This window comes from Telopea speciosissima, chromosome 3 (assembly GCF_018873765.1).
Source record: "Telopea speciosissima isolate NSW1024214 ecotype Mountain lineage chromosome 3, Tspe_v1, whole genome shotgun sequence".
In the NCBI taxonomy this organism is placed as follows: domain Eukaryota; kingdom Viridiplantae; phylum Streptophyta; class Magnoliopsida; order Proteales; family Proteaceae; genus Telopea; species Telopea speciosissima.
Window position 1 is genome coordinate 21,583,109 of NC_057918.1, and position 19,447 is coordinate 21,602,555.

The 19,447-nt window shown below is 38.3% G+C and overlaps 2 protein-coding genes across 4 annotated transcripts in view; one reads left to right on the forward strand and one right to left on the reverse strand.

Annotated features, from left to right (window-relative positions):
• The window catches only part of LOC122654491 (protein TIFY 10B-like), a 29,554-nt gene extending 14,809 nt beyond the window's left edge, over positions 1-14,745 (reverse strand). The window contains exon 1 of the mRNA XM_043848607.1: positions 14,725-14,745. The gene's annotated coding sequence lies outside the window, so the exon portion shown is untranslated. The remainder of the gene's footprint in view (positions 1-14,724) is intronic.
• On the forward strand, positions 1,139-18,330 carry LOC122654490 (rRNA-processing protein UTP23 homolog). Of its 3 annotated transcripts, XM_043848604.1 has the most exons (8): positions 1,179-1,226; positions 1,501-1,553; positions 1,766-1,956; positions 2,061-2,141; positions 2,350-2,470; positions 4,367-4,672; positions 14,475-14,540; positions 18,142-18,330. In XM_043848604.1, exons 3-8 carry the CDS (start codon positions 1,766-1,768, stop codon positions 18,232-18,234), a joined length of 858 nt encoding a protein of 285 aa, XP_043704539.1. In that variant the 5' UTR covers positions 1,179-1,226; positions 1,501-1,553; the 3' UTR covers positions 18,235-18,330. The 3 variants fall into 3 exon arrangements, with proteins under 3 accessions (XP_043704541.1, XP_043704539.1, XP_043704540.1); XM_043848606.1 differs by lacking the exon at positions 1,501-1,553 and having other exon boundaries at positions 1,139-1,210; XM_043848605.1 differs by lacking the exon at positions 1,179-1,226 and having other exon boundaries at positions 1,474-1,553.
• Positions 18,331-19,447: the final 1,117 nt, after the last annotated feature.

A 19,447-nucleotide genomic window follows, 5' to 3' on the forward strand; every position in this document is an offset into this window, starting at 1 on the left:
TAAGCATCGGATTCCCAGCTCTACAGTGAGAGTCTGTTTCTTTGTTAACCCAAGGAGGAAGAAAAAAACGGAGGACTTGGGTAGCGACCAATTGGTACAACCAAGTAGGAGAGTTGTAGGCTTAAGACTTGGGTAGACACCAACTGGTACAACCAAGCGGGAGAGTTGGAATAGAGCGGCTCACCCCTCATGCATAGTCAGCCATCGAGGGTTGTTTCTTGGTGCAGAGAAGAGCAAGCTGGAATACCTTCTTTACTGCTCCGTAATCTTCACATGTACTGATGTACTAGTGATATCCAGGTTCTTATGAACGAGTTTGCAAATTCTTCATGTGGGAAATTGCTTTACGATAAACTAATAATGGAATTCTGGCATTCAGATCGTTCTATGGGAGACAATAAATTGCTTGGAACATACACTTTCAAAGCATTCCGTTTTGATTTACACCTAATCTCCCAAACCCATTATGGAATCACCCCAAGAAAAAAAAAATCACAGACAATCGAAGTAGCTCATGTTGGATTTATTGAGTTGCATTGAGAAATGGATTTTGGCTAAGAAGATAAACGGATTTAAACCAAAATCAGAATGTTTCGGAATTAAATCAAAAGCATAATGCTTTGAAAATCTAGGTAAAACCAGGAGCGTTCTTCCAGCTGACAGTTTCGTAGAGGTTGAGTTTAGGAGATAAAAAGTTAGGGTTATCTAGTGATTCAACGAAAAAGATGGATCCCGATGGGGTTTAGCAAAGGATGACCTGCCGTTATCGTAGCCTGTCTCCGATAAAATGAAATGGGTAATAGTTCAATGATTCAGATTTTATGTTATTAAATCAAAGGTTAGGATTGAAGAACGACTTGCCAACACGTATTTTGAAACTTTGAGACACGTACCGCTACATTTTATTCAAATAAAAATAGGGGCGCCGTTCTCTGTGTCGCAGTGCACTCTGCACCCAGTCACATGGGGATGGCGCAATGACCACTCTGCCTGTTGCACAGGCTGCCCATGTGCCTGGGCGTAGGCTGCGCTACAGCATAGAGAACATCCTCTCTAAGAATCTCAATTACAATTTCACAAACGTTGAGTGAGTAAGGGCATTTCGGTCTTGTTACGCAATATAAACCGGCAATAACCCCTCTCTGTTGCAGAAGCAGAATAAGATGAAGAGGGGTTGCTAGTCTGCTTGCTCCGCCGCGGTTGCAACCAGGTGAACCTCCCTCTCTCTTCCTCAGACATCGCGGCTAAAGAAACCGACTCTTCTCTCTCGCAATCAATTTCTCTCTTGCATTTCACCTTCCAGTGAGAGAACATGTCGGTTTCTTCTCTTCAGTTTCTTTTGCTGGAGAAGAATCAGAGACACAGCTTGCAGTGGAACTCCTGGCTTTGGTTTTTCGTGTTATATATCATTGTTAATGTTTTTTTGTTAATATTATTTTTCTTTTTGGTTGCAAGGAGCAGTGTACAGCTCCAATATCTTCGAATTCGCAGCCCATATCGCTTTCTCTACCCCATTCTGTTACCTCGTCAGAGGAGAAGTTTGTGATTAGGAGGTTTGTATTTTCCTCCACTCTTGTTTTCTTTTATCAGGGAAGTTGGGGACTCGGTATTTCATATTTTTCCCAATCTCTCAGCTTAATGATGAATTCATGCTTGGTTCCGATTGCATCGAGCACAATAGTGCATTTGATGTTATTCAATGCATGCATGGATGGAATGGATGATTCTTTAAATTCTTCTGTAGAGTGTTTGTTTACTTATGTAGATGAAGTTGAAGAAGCAAAAGCGTCACCGCAGGAGTGTGAAGTTCTACACGACTTGCTTTGGCTTCCGGGAACCCTTCAATATCCTTTGTGATGGAACTTTCATTCATAACCTTGTGGTTAATAAAATCAAGTCTGCAGGTGATGCGCTTTCGGATATCCTTCATGCCTCAACCAGACTCTTCACCACCAAGTTCGTCTGTTTTCTCTTCGTTTACCTTTTTTAAATTGATTATTGCCTTTACGTGAGAAAACTTAGTAAAACTAATAGAAACTGCTTTTGTATTTCTTCTGTAGATGTGTCATTGCAGAGTTGAAAAGCCTAGGAGACACTTATTCTGAATCTCTTCAGGCGGCCCATCATCTCATTACCACGAGGTGAGCCTCTGTGCCCCCCTCCCTCCTTCCCTCCTTCCCTCCTTCCCTTAGGGAAATTAAGACTTTTACTTTAAGAGGAGATAATAATGTGAATTGCTGGATTTAAGAATTCAACCTATGGACTCAGAATTGAGAAAGCTAATTCTTTTGGAGTGTGAAATTCTACTTTCCTGTACATTTTATTGGGTTCAAACTACTTAATGTTCAGATGTGACCACGAGAAGAGGAAGAGTGCTGTGGCATGCATTGAAGAGGTCATTGGAGAACACAACCATGAGCACTTCTTTCTTGCTACCCAAGATACTAGTCTCCGTGAGAAGTTTCGGAAGGTTAGTGTGCTCTTTCAAATCCCAACCCTTGTTATTGATTATGTACCATGGCATTGAAGCCTATCCATTTGAAGTTTAGAATCCCCCATCTTTTAAATATATACCAGTGGGAACTCACATGCAGATAGTGTGCCTACCCTGTGTGATGCCAAATAGAATAAATAAGCAGTGCATAATCTCCTTTCTTTTGAATGCTTTAATAACGCATCAAGTGGGGAATGGAAACTGATATTCACGGGTGGACACTAAGAGGCTCAGTGTCTACAAAAATTCTTCCAAATTTTCTTCCAACACTCTTTGCAACAAACCCTTGATATTCCAACACCGATGACAATATGTCAAACAAGCAGGGTACCAGATTTGAGAGAAGGTTTTGAATTCAAAATATGGTTTTCAGATTAAGGTTAAAAATTGGTCGAGTTTAGGTCTGAAACAACTGTATTAATTCCCAAAAGTTGGAACTTGGAAGGAATCCAATGGTTGGATGAAGTTCCACATGTACTCAAAATAGAAATTTGAGAGTTCTCAAATTTAGTTACTCCTCAAAACTCCAGATCTGCGTCATATCAGCACCCAAACCTGATCGAATTATCCCCTAAGAATAGAGAACAACAACATACCAAAATATCAGCCAAAGATGATGGCTAGATGTTGCAGATCAGAGAAGACAAACAGAATAGAATTATATGAGAAGACAGGGTATCACAGGTATTGTTTGGACATCAGGAGAATATTCTGTAACCAAGTTTTATTATGCCCCTTTTGAACAGAAATAATATGCCTTCAAATAGACACACAAACAGCAGTGGATAAGTCTAAACAGAACAGTTTACTTACTTGAAAATTGCAGTAACAGAAAATAGAGTTAGGGTAGAAGAAAGAAAGAGATGGCTTGAATCTCTCACCCTAGCCTTGACCAGCTTCCCACCAGTTAGCCCAGGTTCTCACTAGGTAGTTTACTGCATCTCACAGAACATCACAGCAAAGCAAAGCTTCATATGGGGTTCAAATCATTGGGAGAAATCTGTCTCTTCTTCTTATTTATAACTTTAGAAATAACATAATGGAATTCTCCCGTGCATAGGAAGAAGTTTCTTACAACTCAAGCAAATCTTTAAAATAGAAACTAATATAAATAGAAAATAACTAAAACTTAATTAAGAAGCTGGAATTAAAAGGACACCTGTTCAGCCTTCTATAAGCAGTAAAATAAAACAAAAATACAACTTAATGAGACCCCTTCCATGATTTGATAAGATTCCTATTTTTTTAGGAATCTAGAATATATAGCGACCGTAAGCTTTATGATCCCCATAACTGGGCCCCATCATGTGCTGATTTCAAGAAAAAGAACCATAGGCCAAAAGTGTTCCAAGAACAACCATAGGCGGTTCTCTTCTTCGTCCTTCTTCGATCTGTATCAAAACTGTACCATGATTGCCTGATTGGATCAGATTGTACTTAGATTAAGCCATTCAAGTTTGCTTTACTACATTTTCCTGCATTACACAATGAATTGAAGGTAGGAACATATTCTTCCTAAGATGATTTGGACTACAAGTGTATGAATTCAGTGATGCTCTTTAATTTCTTAGTATATTCTCTCTTATGTGCCTGGAGAGTTATGGAAATGAATTTATCACATATACCACTTCTATTTGTATTGCACAAGTTCTAAGTTAAGGTCAGGCTGCTATATAACAATAGGGGGAGCATGTTGCCTGTTCGTATGCGGGTGCCATGAGAGTGCGTGCAGAAGCATCTTGGGGGTGGGATTTTCCCCTTTTATAGGGTGTGGGATGGTCATTTCGCCCCCCCCCCATGTCTGGGCATCGTACACTCCCCCACAGAGAACTTTTCTCCATAACAATGTAAACTTTATTTCCTTCATTACAGATTGCTGGTGTCCCTGTTATATTTGGTCTGCGAAACTCCTTGTTCCTTGAGCAACCATCAGAATTTCAACGGCAATATGTTAAATCTGCGGAGGAGGAACGCTTGCATGTGACAGAATGGGAATATAAGATGTTACAGAAGAGGAAGGAGAATGAATCCAGCACCCAAATAGAAACAGACTCCCCTGAGGCACATGAAGGTTCAGCAGATGACATTGTGATGCCAAAAGCGGTGGCTGAGACCAAAGCACGGAGGAGGACATTGGGTGTGATAGACAAAGCTCAGTTTAAGAGAAAGAAAGCTAAGGTTATGATTTACACTGTGCCATTCTTTCTTTTGGTGATCTAATGGTTACTTTATAAGACAGGACTAGTATATTGATAAGAAAAGTTTAGCAACTGTTGTGTACCCTCTAGGAAAGGAAATCATCGCAATAATGAAAAAATGCTATAATCTTGCTTACTATCGAATTGCATGCATTTCACATCAACTAGTATTTCTTATCATCTCATGTTTATTAGGCTGAGATCATATTCAGTCTATCATTAAACTGATAACATCTTTAAAGTTATGTTGGAAGTTGTTATTTTATTTTTCATTCCTTCTCTTAGTACATTGTTTTCAGTTACTTCTGAGGTGTAAGCATTGCATGCTGACTATTTATGTTAGATATTCTTAGTTGAATCTCTTGTTGATATCAACATTAATGAAGTGGCTAGTGTCATGACTGGAGGGAATAAACCTTAGTAATCTCTGTATTGCACAATCAATGTCTTTAAAATCGGATGAGTTGTACCATGCTGATCTGAAGGTTTTACCCAAACAATCTGCATCATGATGTTTAAAAAAAGAAAAAAACCTTTATAAAAATACAATAAATATTCTAAAGCAAGAAATTGCAAATATCAGAAAAATAACTTTTTTGGGGCTGCGCTGGGAGTTGATTGCCCAACTGCTATGGAGTTGCTTGGTTCTTCTGAAAATGGTACTTGTGATGGCAACCGACAAGTAATTTGGAACTTCAATGCCTTCATCAGTCATGATGCTTTTAGTGAACCTTCATAGACTTTTGAGTGTAATTTACCTGGATTGTTTTGTGATGCAGGAAGGTCTAAGAGAATCTTTAAGCCCTACTGTTAATGTATCCTATTTGATTGGTAGAGTCCTTTAGTAACTAATAGCTTCCACAAACAATTGTAGAATAAAAACCTCAATTTTTAGAAATCCAAATCTGGATGGAATTGAATGGAACTACTCCTGCAACTTTAACATGCAACGGAACTACACAAAACTTTAGGATGTTACAGTAGATTTGATAATCCCTTCAATAAACGAAACTTCATTCTGATTATGGATGTTTAAGCAAACCTAGACAGTGGAAACATTTTTACCTACCAGAACTAGCAGTAAAGGAATAAATAGGTAGTAGATAAATAGTATCAAATTGAGAATCCACCAGGCTCTTGATTCAGAAAGTAGACTTTAATTTTTTTCCCAGTTGGTAACAAAAAGAAATTTTATTGAATATATCCAAAAGGTATGAACGATAGCATGAGCACACATACGAAAACGATACGAAAAGAATAGAAAGAGCTGCAGGAAATAAGTAAAATGATCCCGAGAAACAGTCATAAGCACCGCCTGAAGAACAAGGTTTTAGATCTCGGTTTCGCCAGGCCACGAAATCGAGGTCTTGTATTTTTTTTTTTCCTCAACTCGGTGGTTGGTTTCGGTGGCCATATGGCCAAGATAGGGGCTGAAACTTTACATTCCCCCTATTTTAGGCCTTCTAAACACAGTGGAACCATTAGTTTTTACAAATTCAAACCCAAAATGGTACTTTGACTACGGACCCTAAGTTGGTAGTCTACGGCGTGCATTAGGTCTACCCTAGGCTATTCCACACAATATGTAGAACTCATATAATTAAAGTAGACGTGTAAAACAATTTAAATAAGCATTAGGAACTAAAATACATCAAACCATTAAGCATTTAAGCATTAGGCATCATATTCATATTTCATAATCATATATGGTGATGGTTCGACGGTTTGTTAATAATTGTTAGAAACTTTGAAAGAAAGTAAGAGGCACAGGTTAAACAAATACAAGTGTGTAACAAGCCCTACCATTTGAGATTAGCTAGTACTGAAACGAGTGGCTGAAGGTAAAACAGATATTTTTCACTATTTTGATCATGTTTTTATGAAAAAAATGATCAGTGGACATTGTATCACTTATGATAAGTACATAATCAACAAACAAGCATTGATCATGATTCTATGAAAAAAATTATTTTTTAGATGAATAGTTACGTAACAGTGTTCTTGAGAAGCAAACCAACTCCCTTTCTTGATGTTGAAGCTTGAATGTTGAATCCAAGCTTGAAGAAACAGAAGGCATGATTAAAACCCAACCAAAACCCAAGGAAGAAAAACCGCTCTCCACCATCAGAAAAGAACACGAAGGTGCCTTTACAATTTAACAGAACGTGACTAGTTCTTTCAACTACAAAAGACCCAGCAAGTAAACATCAAAGGAGGCAGACAGCACAGCACTGCAACTCATGAGGATCAAGTTGCAGCCAGAGAATGAAGTGCGAACCATAATAGCCTGCAAGCCACTGCAGAACCAATAGAACTAAGACAATAAGGCCAGGGAGCAACTGTGATGTAGATCGATGGTGGTTGAAGAGAGCAAGAATCTGTTCAGTTGATTTCCCTCCATTGATCAAGCATATTTTATGGAAGATTCTCCAGATAGAAGCATGAAGGAAGAGAAGGGACGAAGGCATAATTTTAAAATATAAAAAAAAAAAAAAAAAAAACTGTTCACTTGAACAATACCACGAGTTACTGTTCACGTGAACAGTGTTGTGGGCCAAGCTTAGGTTATGTGTGCTTCTCGTTTTCCAATATTCTAGAAGCCTTGGATAAGAAGACACTCAAGGATCGATGGGACAGCTTCTAGAAGATTTTGTTTCCTTTTGTTATTTCAGTCCATATTAGTCTTAACTAAGTTAAAGTTTCTATTTTAGTTGCTTAGCTTTTATTTAGAAGTCTCTATTTCAGTCCTTTGTTAGATTTAGTTTCTATTTTGTAATCCTTCCCAATAGCCAAAAGGGGAGTTTCTATTTTGTAACCATGCTTTAACTATAAATAAGGAGCAAGGCTGAATACAGGGACGATTGAAGATTGCAGATTGAAGAATATAGAGAGTTATGGCTTGAAGCTGTGAGAGGCAGTGGCTGTGGGATGTGGCAATGGTGAGAGGCCGTGGGTGAGAGACCCTGGACTGAGAGAGCCCCCTATCCCCCTTCCATATCTCATTCTTCATCCATACCTTTTTATTTTCTTTCATGTGTAAAAGAAAAGACAAATAAAACATTCAGTTATTCAATTTGTTCTTCCTTATTTTATTGATCCTACTGCAATCGATCTCCTACTGGTTTTTCCCTAGTTCGAGGTCAAGTTTGTGTTAAACTGTCAACAACCTAAGGAACTTAACTTTGCTCAAGACCTTCTACTCTGAAACCCAAAAAAAAAGCACCTCTTTAAAGCACCACAGAGCCCCTAAGGTCAGAAAAAATGGTGACTCAGCCGGGAAATGAAGTGTGAACTATAATAGCCTCTGCAAGCCTGCAGAACCTATAGAGCTAAGACAATTAGGCCAGGGAGCAGCCGTCAACAACCAAAAGTACTTTACTTTGCACAAGACCTACTCTGTAAAAAAAAAAAAGCCTCTTTGAAACACCGCAGAGCCCCTAAGGTCAAGAAAAAAATTGGTGACACCCCCGCTGGCGCCAGAACCAGCGGAAGTTCCCCACGCCGATTCTGCTGCCGAACTACAGCAGTGTGAGGTACTCATCACTCACCCCACCTTTTGATCAATATTTCACCTTTCCTCTCATGTCTGACTCTTTATTTGAAACTTTCACTGGAATAATTTGACAAATTTCCTAGTTCTGCCCTTCTGTCATTGCCCCTAAACTTGTCTCCAGAGCTGTGCCTTGCTTCTTACCCCTTCTCTTTAGCTGAGTAAACACCATCCTAGCATATCAACCCCCTTATGAATCTCGAGACCCTTTTTCGACCTCCATTTCAATAGGCAAGGCAGCAAGGGAGCACATGCTTCATCAACTACTATCGACTCCTGTTTGACCCCCTAATGTAGTCCTAGAATAGGAAATAATCCTACTAGGAATCAAGTAGAACCAAGCTTGGGGCAAGCCTGCTGTTTCCGGCTTATTAGGGGCTGTTTGAGGGCAAAATTAGGGTTTAGGATGGGAATTTGGGAATGGGGTTTATAGGGTTTTAATCTGCAGGTTTAGAGGGTCATTATGGTATAAAAATATCTGAATTTGGTTAGGTTTCAAAATTCTGCAGATTTAGGGTTAGGGTTTTGGGTTTTTAAAATTAGGAAAATAGCCAAAACTAGGGTTTACAGTAGGATTCAGGGGCAGGGGTTAAGGTCGAGTGTTAGAGGGACTAGGGGGAAGGTTCGGCTGCAGCAGGGAGGTTTTCTGATGGCTGAATATGTCCAAGCAGAAAATTAGGGTTTTTTAGGGTTTAAAGGAGAAGAGGGATTTTAGGGTTTGGCTGGACAGAATGGGCAGCAGCTAGGATCGAGTCTAGCTGATGGTGAAGGGAAGCTATGGTCCAAATCTGGTCAGATTCCGATGGAGGAACAGATCTGAACAGGATTTAGGGTCTCCTAGAGTTTATGAAAATAGGACAGAAGAGAAAGGGATCGATTGGGGAAGGGAAAGGAAAGGTAAACAGGAAAATTAAATCCAACTTACACTGGATTCCTCCGGCAGCAGCTTGGATTGTTGAAGGATGAAACCACCTTCGAAATAGGGATCCTCCCAGCCGTCACGGCGTAAGGAGTCGCAGGATTCCACCCACCCTTCCACCTTGATAAGCCCACAAGGATGCACACACTCTTGGAGAGCAAGGAGCAGCAAGCAGCCACGAAAATCTCTTTTTTTAAATTCAAATCTGTTGTGGGGGAGCCTCCCACGATCTCTTATTTTATAATAAAGGCCAATGGCCAATTCCTAATACAACTTAATGTCTCTTCCTTCTAAAATCGTGGAAGGGAGAGAACTAATCTAACTTAATTTGAATTAAACAGTAAATTGTCCTAACTACCCCTACTTAACTTAAATTAAAAGACTCTAACTTAAACAATTAATTTAAAAGAAGATTCCGCATTAGCCAATAGGATATAAGGACCTATTAGCCAATAGGAGCTCTTCACTTAAATTAGACCCATTTGACCCATTGAACCAATTGGATGCAACCAATTCTAAGCCGGTTCAATCTAAAAAACATAAAAATAAACTAAGTTTGAAAATATAACTCCTAACCTACGGCTCCCTATTCAAACCCTAAGTTCAGGGTTTCTTCTTCTTCTTCTTCCTTCTTGGAGCTGCATCACCCCCTTATGTTTAGATGAAGAGTTTTTCTTTATATATCATACAGGAAATCTACTTACCTGAGGAGAATTACATGAGCCATTGGCCAGAATGGTTTCACTGCTGAAAGCCTGAAATAGGAGCCAAAGACAATTAATCCTCACCACCTTGGCTTGGTGATAGCACAAAAGGTTGATCTACAGCAGGAGCATCCCTTCTAGCACCAACAATTCTCTAACATCTACAGCATGAGTGATGTTAATGTTTACCCCATCTTTTTATATTACTTGACAAACTTTAACTCAACTCAACTCAGCCTTATCCCAACTAAATGGGGTTAATTACATGGATCCTATTTTTCCAATCAGCTCTATTCAAAGTCATACAAGATTCCAAGCTTAAGCTATACATATCTTTCCTCACCACTTCTCCAATGGTTATTTTAGGCCTACCTCTAGCTCTTTTAGCTCCTTCAATTTAAAATTAATCACTTCTCCATACTGGAGCATTCAAAGGCCTCCGTTGCACATGTCCATGCCACCTCAGACGAGTTTCCTGCAACTTATAATGAACAGGGGCCAAGCCCAGGTTTCCTCTAGTTTGTTCATTCTTTATTTCTCCAATCTGTGCTATTCAAAGCCATACAAGATTCCAGGCCTAAGCTATACATGTCTTTCCTCACCACTTCTCCAATGCATAGTTGTCAAGGTGGCAAAGCGACCCAAGGCGTTGGAGGGGTGTCTAAGCGCTTAGGTGACAAGGCACCCGCCTAGGCGACAAAGGCGCCCCAAGTGTTATTTTTCATTTCCCCTTTTCTAACATTATTTAGTATGCTACAATATATACCTTATATCATCAAAAATCAACATTAAGACACATTAAGTTACATCAAGTCATCAAAAATCAATATTAAGTCACATCAAGTCATCAAAAGTCAACATAGAACTAGAAGACAACAGAATTGAAGAAGCAAGCTATTGGAAGTTTGAAACAATCAAACATTCATTTGGTTTATACTGTTCTTGGAAAATATGAACTTATCTATAAGCAATTAAATTGTTCTCGATTTAGAGAAATGTTCTTGTTCTCTAAGAAGTTTGACTAGTCAGATGATTTTATTTTTACATGAGACCTTTAGTATTAAGTAGAGCACAAAACCAGCTTTCCAACAAATCCAAAATTGTTTAAATCTGATTTATATTGAAGAAGTTATGTTCCGGTCAAACCTTATTTGGTATGCGTGAATGCTGTTAAAATTTTCTGAATGAAAATATTTTTTTAGGTATCAAAATAAATGAATATTTTACCGAACTTTTGGATTTAAGCAATGTTTTACCATATTAAGATTTATAGAATTTTTAGATTTGAGAAAAACCCCAGCATTAGAAAGTTGAAAATTTTACCTACCTTCGAAAATCCAGTTTTTATTCTTGAACAGGGAGGTTGACTTTTTTTCCTTTTGGAATTTGATTTTTTAACTATTTTTATTGGATTCAAATAAGGGGTGGGTATTTGCTTATTTATGAATAATATGTCAAGTAAATGAAATACCAAATATAAAACATTTACTTAAATGAGGGCCAATACCTGGTTCGATACTATTAAAAAGCAGTGCAAGCTGGCTTGCAATAAGGCGGAGGTCGCCTAGACCCCAACAAAACCGCCTGGATGCCTAGGCGACGCCTTGACAACTATGCTCCAATGGTTATTTTAGCCTACGTCTAGCTCTTTTAGCTCCTTCAATTTAAAATAAATCACTTCTCCATACTGGAGGATTCAAAGGCCTCCGTTGCACATGTCCATGCCACCTGAGACGAGTTTCACGCAACTTATAATGAACAGGGGCAAAGCCCATGTTTCCTCTAATTTGTTCATTCTTTATTTTATCTTTTCTAGTTTTACCACTCATCCACCGCAACATCCTAATTTCAGCTACATTAAATTTGTTTAAATGTTTTTTTACTGCCCAACATTCAACCCCACACGTCATTGCTGGTTGTATAGCTGTTCTATAAAATTTCCCTTTTGAATTGTAAAGGCATACATCGATCATACAACACTCCGGATGCACCCCTACATTTCATCCACCCTATTCTAATTTTTTATATCATCATCTATTTCTCCTTTTTTATTCATGATTGAACCTAAGCATCTGAAGTTATCACTTTGCGGTAAATGCCTATCATCAATTTCACCACCCTACTCTCAGTCGTATTATTATATACTCTGTTTTTGTTCTACTTATCTTAAAACCTTTTGATTCCAAGATTGATCTCCAACCCAACTTGATAAACCTCAAGAGATTCTTCATTGTTCTTCACCGAGCCACATCGGCTACAGTTAAAGGAGGAGTGTGAAGACTGGCCAGAGCTAGAGCCCAATCCTCTATAGGGGCCTACTGTGCAACTGAGATTGCTGCCCTTCTTGGTTAACTTCGTGGTTCATAGTATCATTCAAATCAGCTGAGGTATGATAGGTAAGTTAGAGTTGCAAGTTGCAACTGGATTGAGATGCATCCAGATTAGAAGAATAGATTATGTTCTCTAAACAGACCCAAAAACATGCAGAACACTTGTATTCTTAACCAACCAACTAACCTGGGCTTGAACTTTGTAATAACACCCAAATCTGTAGGTAGGGGTAATAATGCAGTCGGATAGCAAATCGCTAATGATTGATCAGCTATGACAGCAACCCTGGAAGTGGCTTGGAGAAGCATTCCTGACCAAAATACCAATGGAAGGAAAAAAGAAAAATTACCCAACTCAAACTAATGTCATGCTTTGATTTGACTTGGTAAGTTTGATTCAAACTATACCCAACACATAACTCAAAAATAGCAAATAAATTAAGAAAACCAAATACATGAGGTTGACTTACCGCATCTTGCCTGGGCTTTATTACATATCCCATTACTGCTTAAATTCATTAGATAAAAAACCCAAAATCACACTAAGATTTACTTGATCTGCAAGACTTAAGGACTCATGAAGGCTTGTTGAATTGCATCACCAAGACTTCTGTACTCTTAATGCTACTTCTCCAAATAATCAACCCCTGCTACATTCTTTAATTTCTAAGCTGACTAATCCCAATGTGTGAAAAAAATACAAAAACATCCCTCCAAGAAAAAAACCAATACCAAATAAGCTAAATTAAAGTACCCAAAACTCTTAAATTGGATACTATTGAAGACTTCTATTAATTAGACTAACTTCTATGTGGCAATTACCAAAAAATACCATTGGGTGAAAATCCCCAAAATACCCTCAGATCTTTAAAACCTCAACTCCCTCTCTATCTGCAGAGAATTTGAAATGCAACATGCAAGTAGGCCTGTAAACGGATCGGATTCAGCTCGGATATGGATTGGATGTGATCGGATCCGGATATTCCCTGGCCGAATACAGATACCTCTTAACGGATTCGGATGCATTCAATGCGGATTGAATTCGGATTTTCGATCATCCGTTTGCATCTTTGCCTTGTGTAACCCGGACCTTCCTCCCCTTAGCGGATACAATTCACTCTCAATCCATATCTCTTAGATCATGATTCTGTTTTCCTGATATTCTAGAACCTGTTGAATCTTGAAAAACCCTCAAGATCATTATTTACTTTTTTTTTTTTATTATTAAGCATTCGGATTTTTTTTTCCAGACGGATTTTTATCGGAGTATTCAGATTTTTTTTCCGGATATCTCTAAATGAATATGGATGTCCCTAAAAGGATACAGATGCGGATCGAATTTGGATTTTTGGTTATCCATTTACAGCCCTACATGCAAGTTTAGGGGCCACGAGTCCTTGGAACTTTTACTTTTGAATGCTTTTAAATGGAGATGTGCTAGTGAAACTCTCTCTCTCTCTCCCTGTCTTTTGGGGTTAATCAGTGATCAATTAGATTATCTTTCAGAAAAAGATGGACATAATGCCCTTGCATCAGCTTCTGTGCTGGTAGACCTCAGAAGAAGTAGTTTCTCATTGCTGCAAAACCAACGGGCTTATATTGTTTGTACTGACATAAATTTGGTGTCATTTTTGGTTTTTTGGATATATCGTCATCGGGTGACCTTGTTGTCACCAAGGTGGTGAAGTGAGAAGTTGATAAGTTGTAAGCTTCTTTTGATTGTCCTTGTCTTGTTCTCAAAAATTATTTCAGGGGTAAAAAAGGATTTTCAAATTTGAAAGTGATTTTTTATAATGTTATTTTCAAGAGCTGTCATTGTCCATGTGAAATGACAGGATTTACCCTCATTAAAAAAAAATGTCATACTAAAAGGGCAAAAAAGTATGGTTACAACTTCTTTTTCACCAACTTTGTTTACTAGAAGATTTTCCCATCATCATTTGTTTGTTTGGTCGCATGTTCTACTTTCTTAGTCTCTTGGCCTCACTCCATTAATAAATTACCTTATGGAAGGAAGGAAAAGCCAAAAAGGGGGTGTGGTTGGAATTTCATGTATCCATGAGTTCATGACTAAGGTTTGATGATTATGTTATAGCAATGATAGTAGTGATGAATTGGGGCATCAATTCTTTAATCAATTATGTAGAAATGCTTAAATTTGTTCCAGCGAGTTCCATCTATAGCATTTTAAGTATGTCTTCAAAATTTCATTTTGGAAGTTGTATCTCATTTCTATTAGTTAGGTCATTTAATGCTGTCTACTTGCTTGAGATTTGCAGGGACCAAACCCACTTTCATGCAAGAAGAAACAGAATCTTGGTGATAAATCACGTGCTCCAACTCAGGTTAATCTTTTCTTATATATTTCTGTTTTTCCTTTGGCTGTATGATTCCTATTTTCATTTCTGTGGGCCAATGATGTTTGCTTTATTACCATGTTGTGTTAAGTTATGGCTACAGGATGGTGGATAGAAAGATATGATTCCAGGGAAAAAGAAGGCTGCCAGGCTGCGTGGCATACACTAGCACCTCCCTGTGTCTATCTCTCTCCTCCCCTCCTATGAAATGATGCATCTGCCCCCTATTGTGGGAGGAGAGACAGAGAGAGGCGCTAGTGTACACTACACAGCCTTGTAGCGTTCTTTTTCCCATAACTTAATTAAGTAGTAGTGTAGTACTGGCTAAATGACATCTGTTCCAAATGTCAACAACAATGTGAGAGCACACACACAACCACACAGGCTACTCAAACCATAACTATTCCATTCTATTCAATCTATCTCCAACGATGGGGAATTACGTCATATATAAAGAGAAATAAAAGACTCCTAAAAATAAGACTCTCTAACTAGGAAACTAAGAACAATTGGGAAACCAAATATCCAACGTCGCTAACTTTTAAAATAATCAGAATAAAATAAACTAACAGACATTATTTCCCCATATAACATAAATTCCTAAAATCCTAGGAAATCCAAAAACTCAAATTGGACCCAATTCATCTTCGGCTGGATACCCAACTAGGTTTGGGTCGGTCCAATGTAGTGTATCTGCATCAATTCCCCCGGTGTTGAGAAAAACTTGTCTACGAGTTTTGTAAAATGAGAGAATCAGTACCACTCTATCGGTATCCACAAACATCGGCTTTGATGGGGCGATGATCCAGCGCATCTTATGATCAACCATCAAGATCATCTGATGGTCGTTAGCAAATGACATCTCTTCAATGGGAATCTGATCATGGGGTTTTGCAACTAAAACCGGACCGTCGATCAATTCTTCAATTGCAACCTTGATCGGACCGTATACTTCAGTTTGATCCTCGCTTTCATTGTCCACATTTTCTTCTACATCTCATCCGCCTTCTAACGATTGTATCTGCTTGACACCTTATCATAGAAATTGTTGTTAATATTGGCAAGCTCCCGAAAACCTGTCTTCAAATTATAAAGTTCTGTTTGCAATTTACGAAACCCATCTCTAATCGAAAGGACTAAATCATATTGATCAACGTCCATGATGTAGTGGGTTTATGACAAACAATGGCAGAATTGTAATTTATTGGACTGCAAACTAAAGAGAAGAAAAGAAGTCTAGTGTAACGTATTGGTGGGGAGGTGTAAACTTGGAAGAATGGGGTCTGAAAAACACAAATTATAAAGAGACTAAAGATAGGGATAATTCTGAAAAAAGGGGGGGGGGGCAATTTAGGAACAAAGGGAAAAATTATAGAACAAAGAATAAAAGGGAAATCAGGGGAAGGAACACGATTGAACAAAAGAAGAAAGGGAGGAGGGGTTTTCGTATGTGGTGTAATTGGAGTATTCTGCTCCAAACCAACGAGGATAACGCTGTGCTGCGACAGAAGAGGGTTGGAACACGTCTTCTACCAGAGGCAGGAGTTGAGGGAAATCAGCGGAGCTTAGGAACCAGAGTTCAACTTCTACCAGGTATGCTCGACTCTCTCTGAAACTCCTCTTTCTCTCTTCTCTTCTCTTCACACTTTTTTTTTTTGGGCAGAATCCTGGGCGAGAGAGGGGGTTGATCGAGAAAGGACAAAAAATAAAGAAAGGCTGTGGGAAGTTGCAGTTAGAATCAACATTGAGCTTTTTATTTTTAGTCGAAGGGGTGGAGTGATTTTCAGTGAAAATCGAAAGGAGTTTGGCTGAAGGGGGAGGGGGGTTCAGTGGAAGTTGATAAAATGGGATGATGTAGGGTGTCAGCGGGAGATGGGAAAGAGAGGGTTGCCGCAGGAAGGGGATGGGTTAGGGTTTTTTGAGTCAATATCTCTGTTTTGCGACAGAGACGATAAAATGGGATGATGTAGGGTTTCAGCCGCATGTGAATCAGCAACTAACTCTCTTTTTAGCGCTGACTCTAATTTTCCTTTGGAGCTCAAGCGAATATTGCGCAAAGGATGGTTCTGGACTTCTGGTCTTCCAGTTTTGAGAAAGCTGTAGGTGCCTTTGTGGTTTTTGTAAAGGAGTGAGACTCTTCTTCTAGTGTGTGTTTTTTTTGCTTGTTTGGGTTGGTGTAAGGCGGGAATGTCCCCCCCTTGTATTTGTTCTATTTGTCTGATTCTGATTTTAATAAAAATCTAAGGGCCAGCCCGGGTCCTAGAGAATATTCGGGTTAAAAAGAAAAACTATTCAATCTATCTCCAAAGATGGGGAATTACATCATATATAAAGAGAAATAAAAGACTCTTAAAAATAAGACTAACTCTCTAACTAGGAAACTAAGAATAATTGGGAAACCAAATATCCTACGTAGCTAACTTCTAAAATAAACTAAAAGACATTATTTAACCAAATAACATATATTCCTAAAATCCTAGGAGATCCAAAAACTCAAACTGGACCCCATTCATCTTCGTCTGGATACCCAACTGGGTTTGGGTCGGTCCAAGATAGTGTATTTGCATCAACTTAATCACCGAATTACTCAACAATTAAAATCAAGAGTCGACAGAAAATGTCTCTGTTTTTTTTCCTTGAAAAATATAATTGCTAAAACATGTCTATCCTTTTTTTTTTTGGAAAAATATAATTGCTTTCAAACCTAATATAATCTTTAATTTCTTTCTTTACTAGTCAATTCTTATCACAGATTTGGTATTTTTATCTAGAACATTAAATAGTCAGTTACTTAATAAGTAGAACTTCAGAAATAGGTACATCACATTATTGATTATTTATTGAGTAGTCATTTGGGGGGGGGGGGGGGGTTGATGTTGGTTCTCAGAGGCCTGGTATCGCAGATGGCTGGACCAACATTTTGGGCTTCCTCTTGGGACCTCTCTTCCTTACTACAGAGTTTCTCTGTGCAGTGGCAAAAACCTGGTTGATACTAAGGCCATCACATTGTAGTGTTCTGAAATCTGATTCCTGAATAATTACTGCATAGTTGAAAAAGCATATGAGCAGAATCTATTTAAAAAAATGAAAAGAAAATAAAAGAAAAGAAAAATGAAATCAATCAGTACTCAGGAGCAAAAATGTAATGCATTTACTCCTTGCTTTGATCTTATTTTCTCGATGTTATTAAACAAGTATATTGTCTTGACACTGATTTCTGCTCTCAGTTAATGATTATCGATGTTCAAAAAATGTGGGGAAGGGGAAATCATGTCTTAGAGATCCAGGGAATGAATATATAAGATCTTTTCCCCCTGTATGTGGCTTTGGTACCAAAACATTTTGAAAGTGTTTTTCAAACTCATGACAGAACAAACACAAGGTAATACCAAGATATTTCGAAACACAGTTTTCAAACTTGACACAACAAAACACATGTTAATTTTTGTTGCTTGGTATGGCAGATTCTCATAAGTGATGATCCTGTCTTGTGTCTATTGTTTGTGGGAAAATTTTGTACTTTGCTCCGTCTCTGTGACTTGGAATTTCTGTAGAGAAATGTCTCACTATTCTGGAAACTTGGTTTCAGGGTAGCAAGGATGGTGAGAATGTCAATGGGAAGAGAAAGAGGAAAAGGAAAAGGTCACGCAAGGGTACTAATCATGCAGAAGCTGATGCTTAAATAGTACCATGGAAAATTAGCCCATCTTCAGGACAGTGGAACTCATAACTTCAGTGAAATGGTTTGAACCTTTCTACATATGATCTTTCTCAAAAATTGCAACCGAAATCGGAGAGGTGGTATAGCTTGCCAGGTATCAATATTTGCATTTTTGGAGCCAGTGGATAAAAAAAATGTTGTCCAGAGGAACTATTTTTTTTCCCTTCGGGAGGAAAAAGTAAAGAGGGGGGAGGGGGGGGGGGTTGTTTGTTCTCAATAACTGCTGTTTTATTATTTCAAAGGAAAATATGTACAAGAAGAAATGTCAAAGCATACGAATTAAAGTTGCAATGATTCTCATCAGTGAGCTTTACCAGCTTGTCCATCATACCATTACTTGATTACTTCTGTTTTATTTTCCTGATTTACTTACCTTTAAAAAAAAAGAAGAGATTCCTGGTGTGGGTGGGAAACCATGTGTGTACCTTTAACAAGTTCATGCTTGTAGTATATGCAATGAAGTTGAAATTCAGTAAGTAGGAACCATGCTATGGATCCAGAATGGCAGAAAGCCAGTAGCAGGCTCCCATTGAAGTGATTTGGAATGCTCAGAGACTAGGTTGTGTTTGGTATGCATTATTTTAGAATGCATTCTAGGTCGATAATGCAATTCCGGTTCCGTTTGATTGTAAAGGGAATTAAAGGGAAGGGAAGTGAAGATTTCAAACTTAAATAAGAAACTATTGTAATCATTATCCCACGTGACTATATCACTGTTGCAAATTATTTCATATTTGGTTATTAAATATCACTTTACTTTGCATCCAATTCCCTGTGGTTTAAAAAGTAAAATAAAAATTACATGTAAAGAATATCATTAGGTATGAAATTTAAGTAGTTTATACAATCATATGTGGAAATAATTACAAAAGTTTCTTTTTGAAGTTGAAATTCTTTCCTTTAATTTCCCTCGCAACCAAACATAACCTCCAAGAAATCATACAAAATGCAAGTTTGAGGAATTAAGTCATAATCGGAGAATTGGGTGAATGAATCATTGGTTGGCTCTCATCCCATCTGACAAATTTACTGGCCCAACTTAACGGCCGGGCTGATGATAATCGAATACGACTTTGACCCCAAGTCACCCCATTATTGGATCTTGAGAGCCCATACATACACAAACCACATAGCCTATATCGATTTCGGACCCAAACAAATCCAAACTCTTATT

Bases quoted from the DNA above. Each gene is read 5' to 3' on its own strand.
- LOC122654490 (XM_043848606.1), top strand. From the start codon at position 1,766: ATGAAGTTGAAGAAGCAAAAGCGTCACCGCAGGAGTGTGAAGTTCTAC. The intron at 2,142-2,349 runs GTGAGCCTCTGT...CTTAATGTTCAG, and splicing joins CATCATCTCATTACCACGAG to ATGTGACCACGAGAAGAGGA. The intron at 2,471-4,366 runs GTTAGTGTGCTC...CCTTCATTACAG, and splicing joins TCCGTGAGAAGTTTCGGAAG to ATTGCTGGTGTCCCTGTTAT.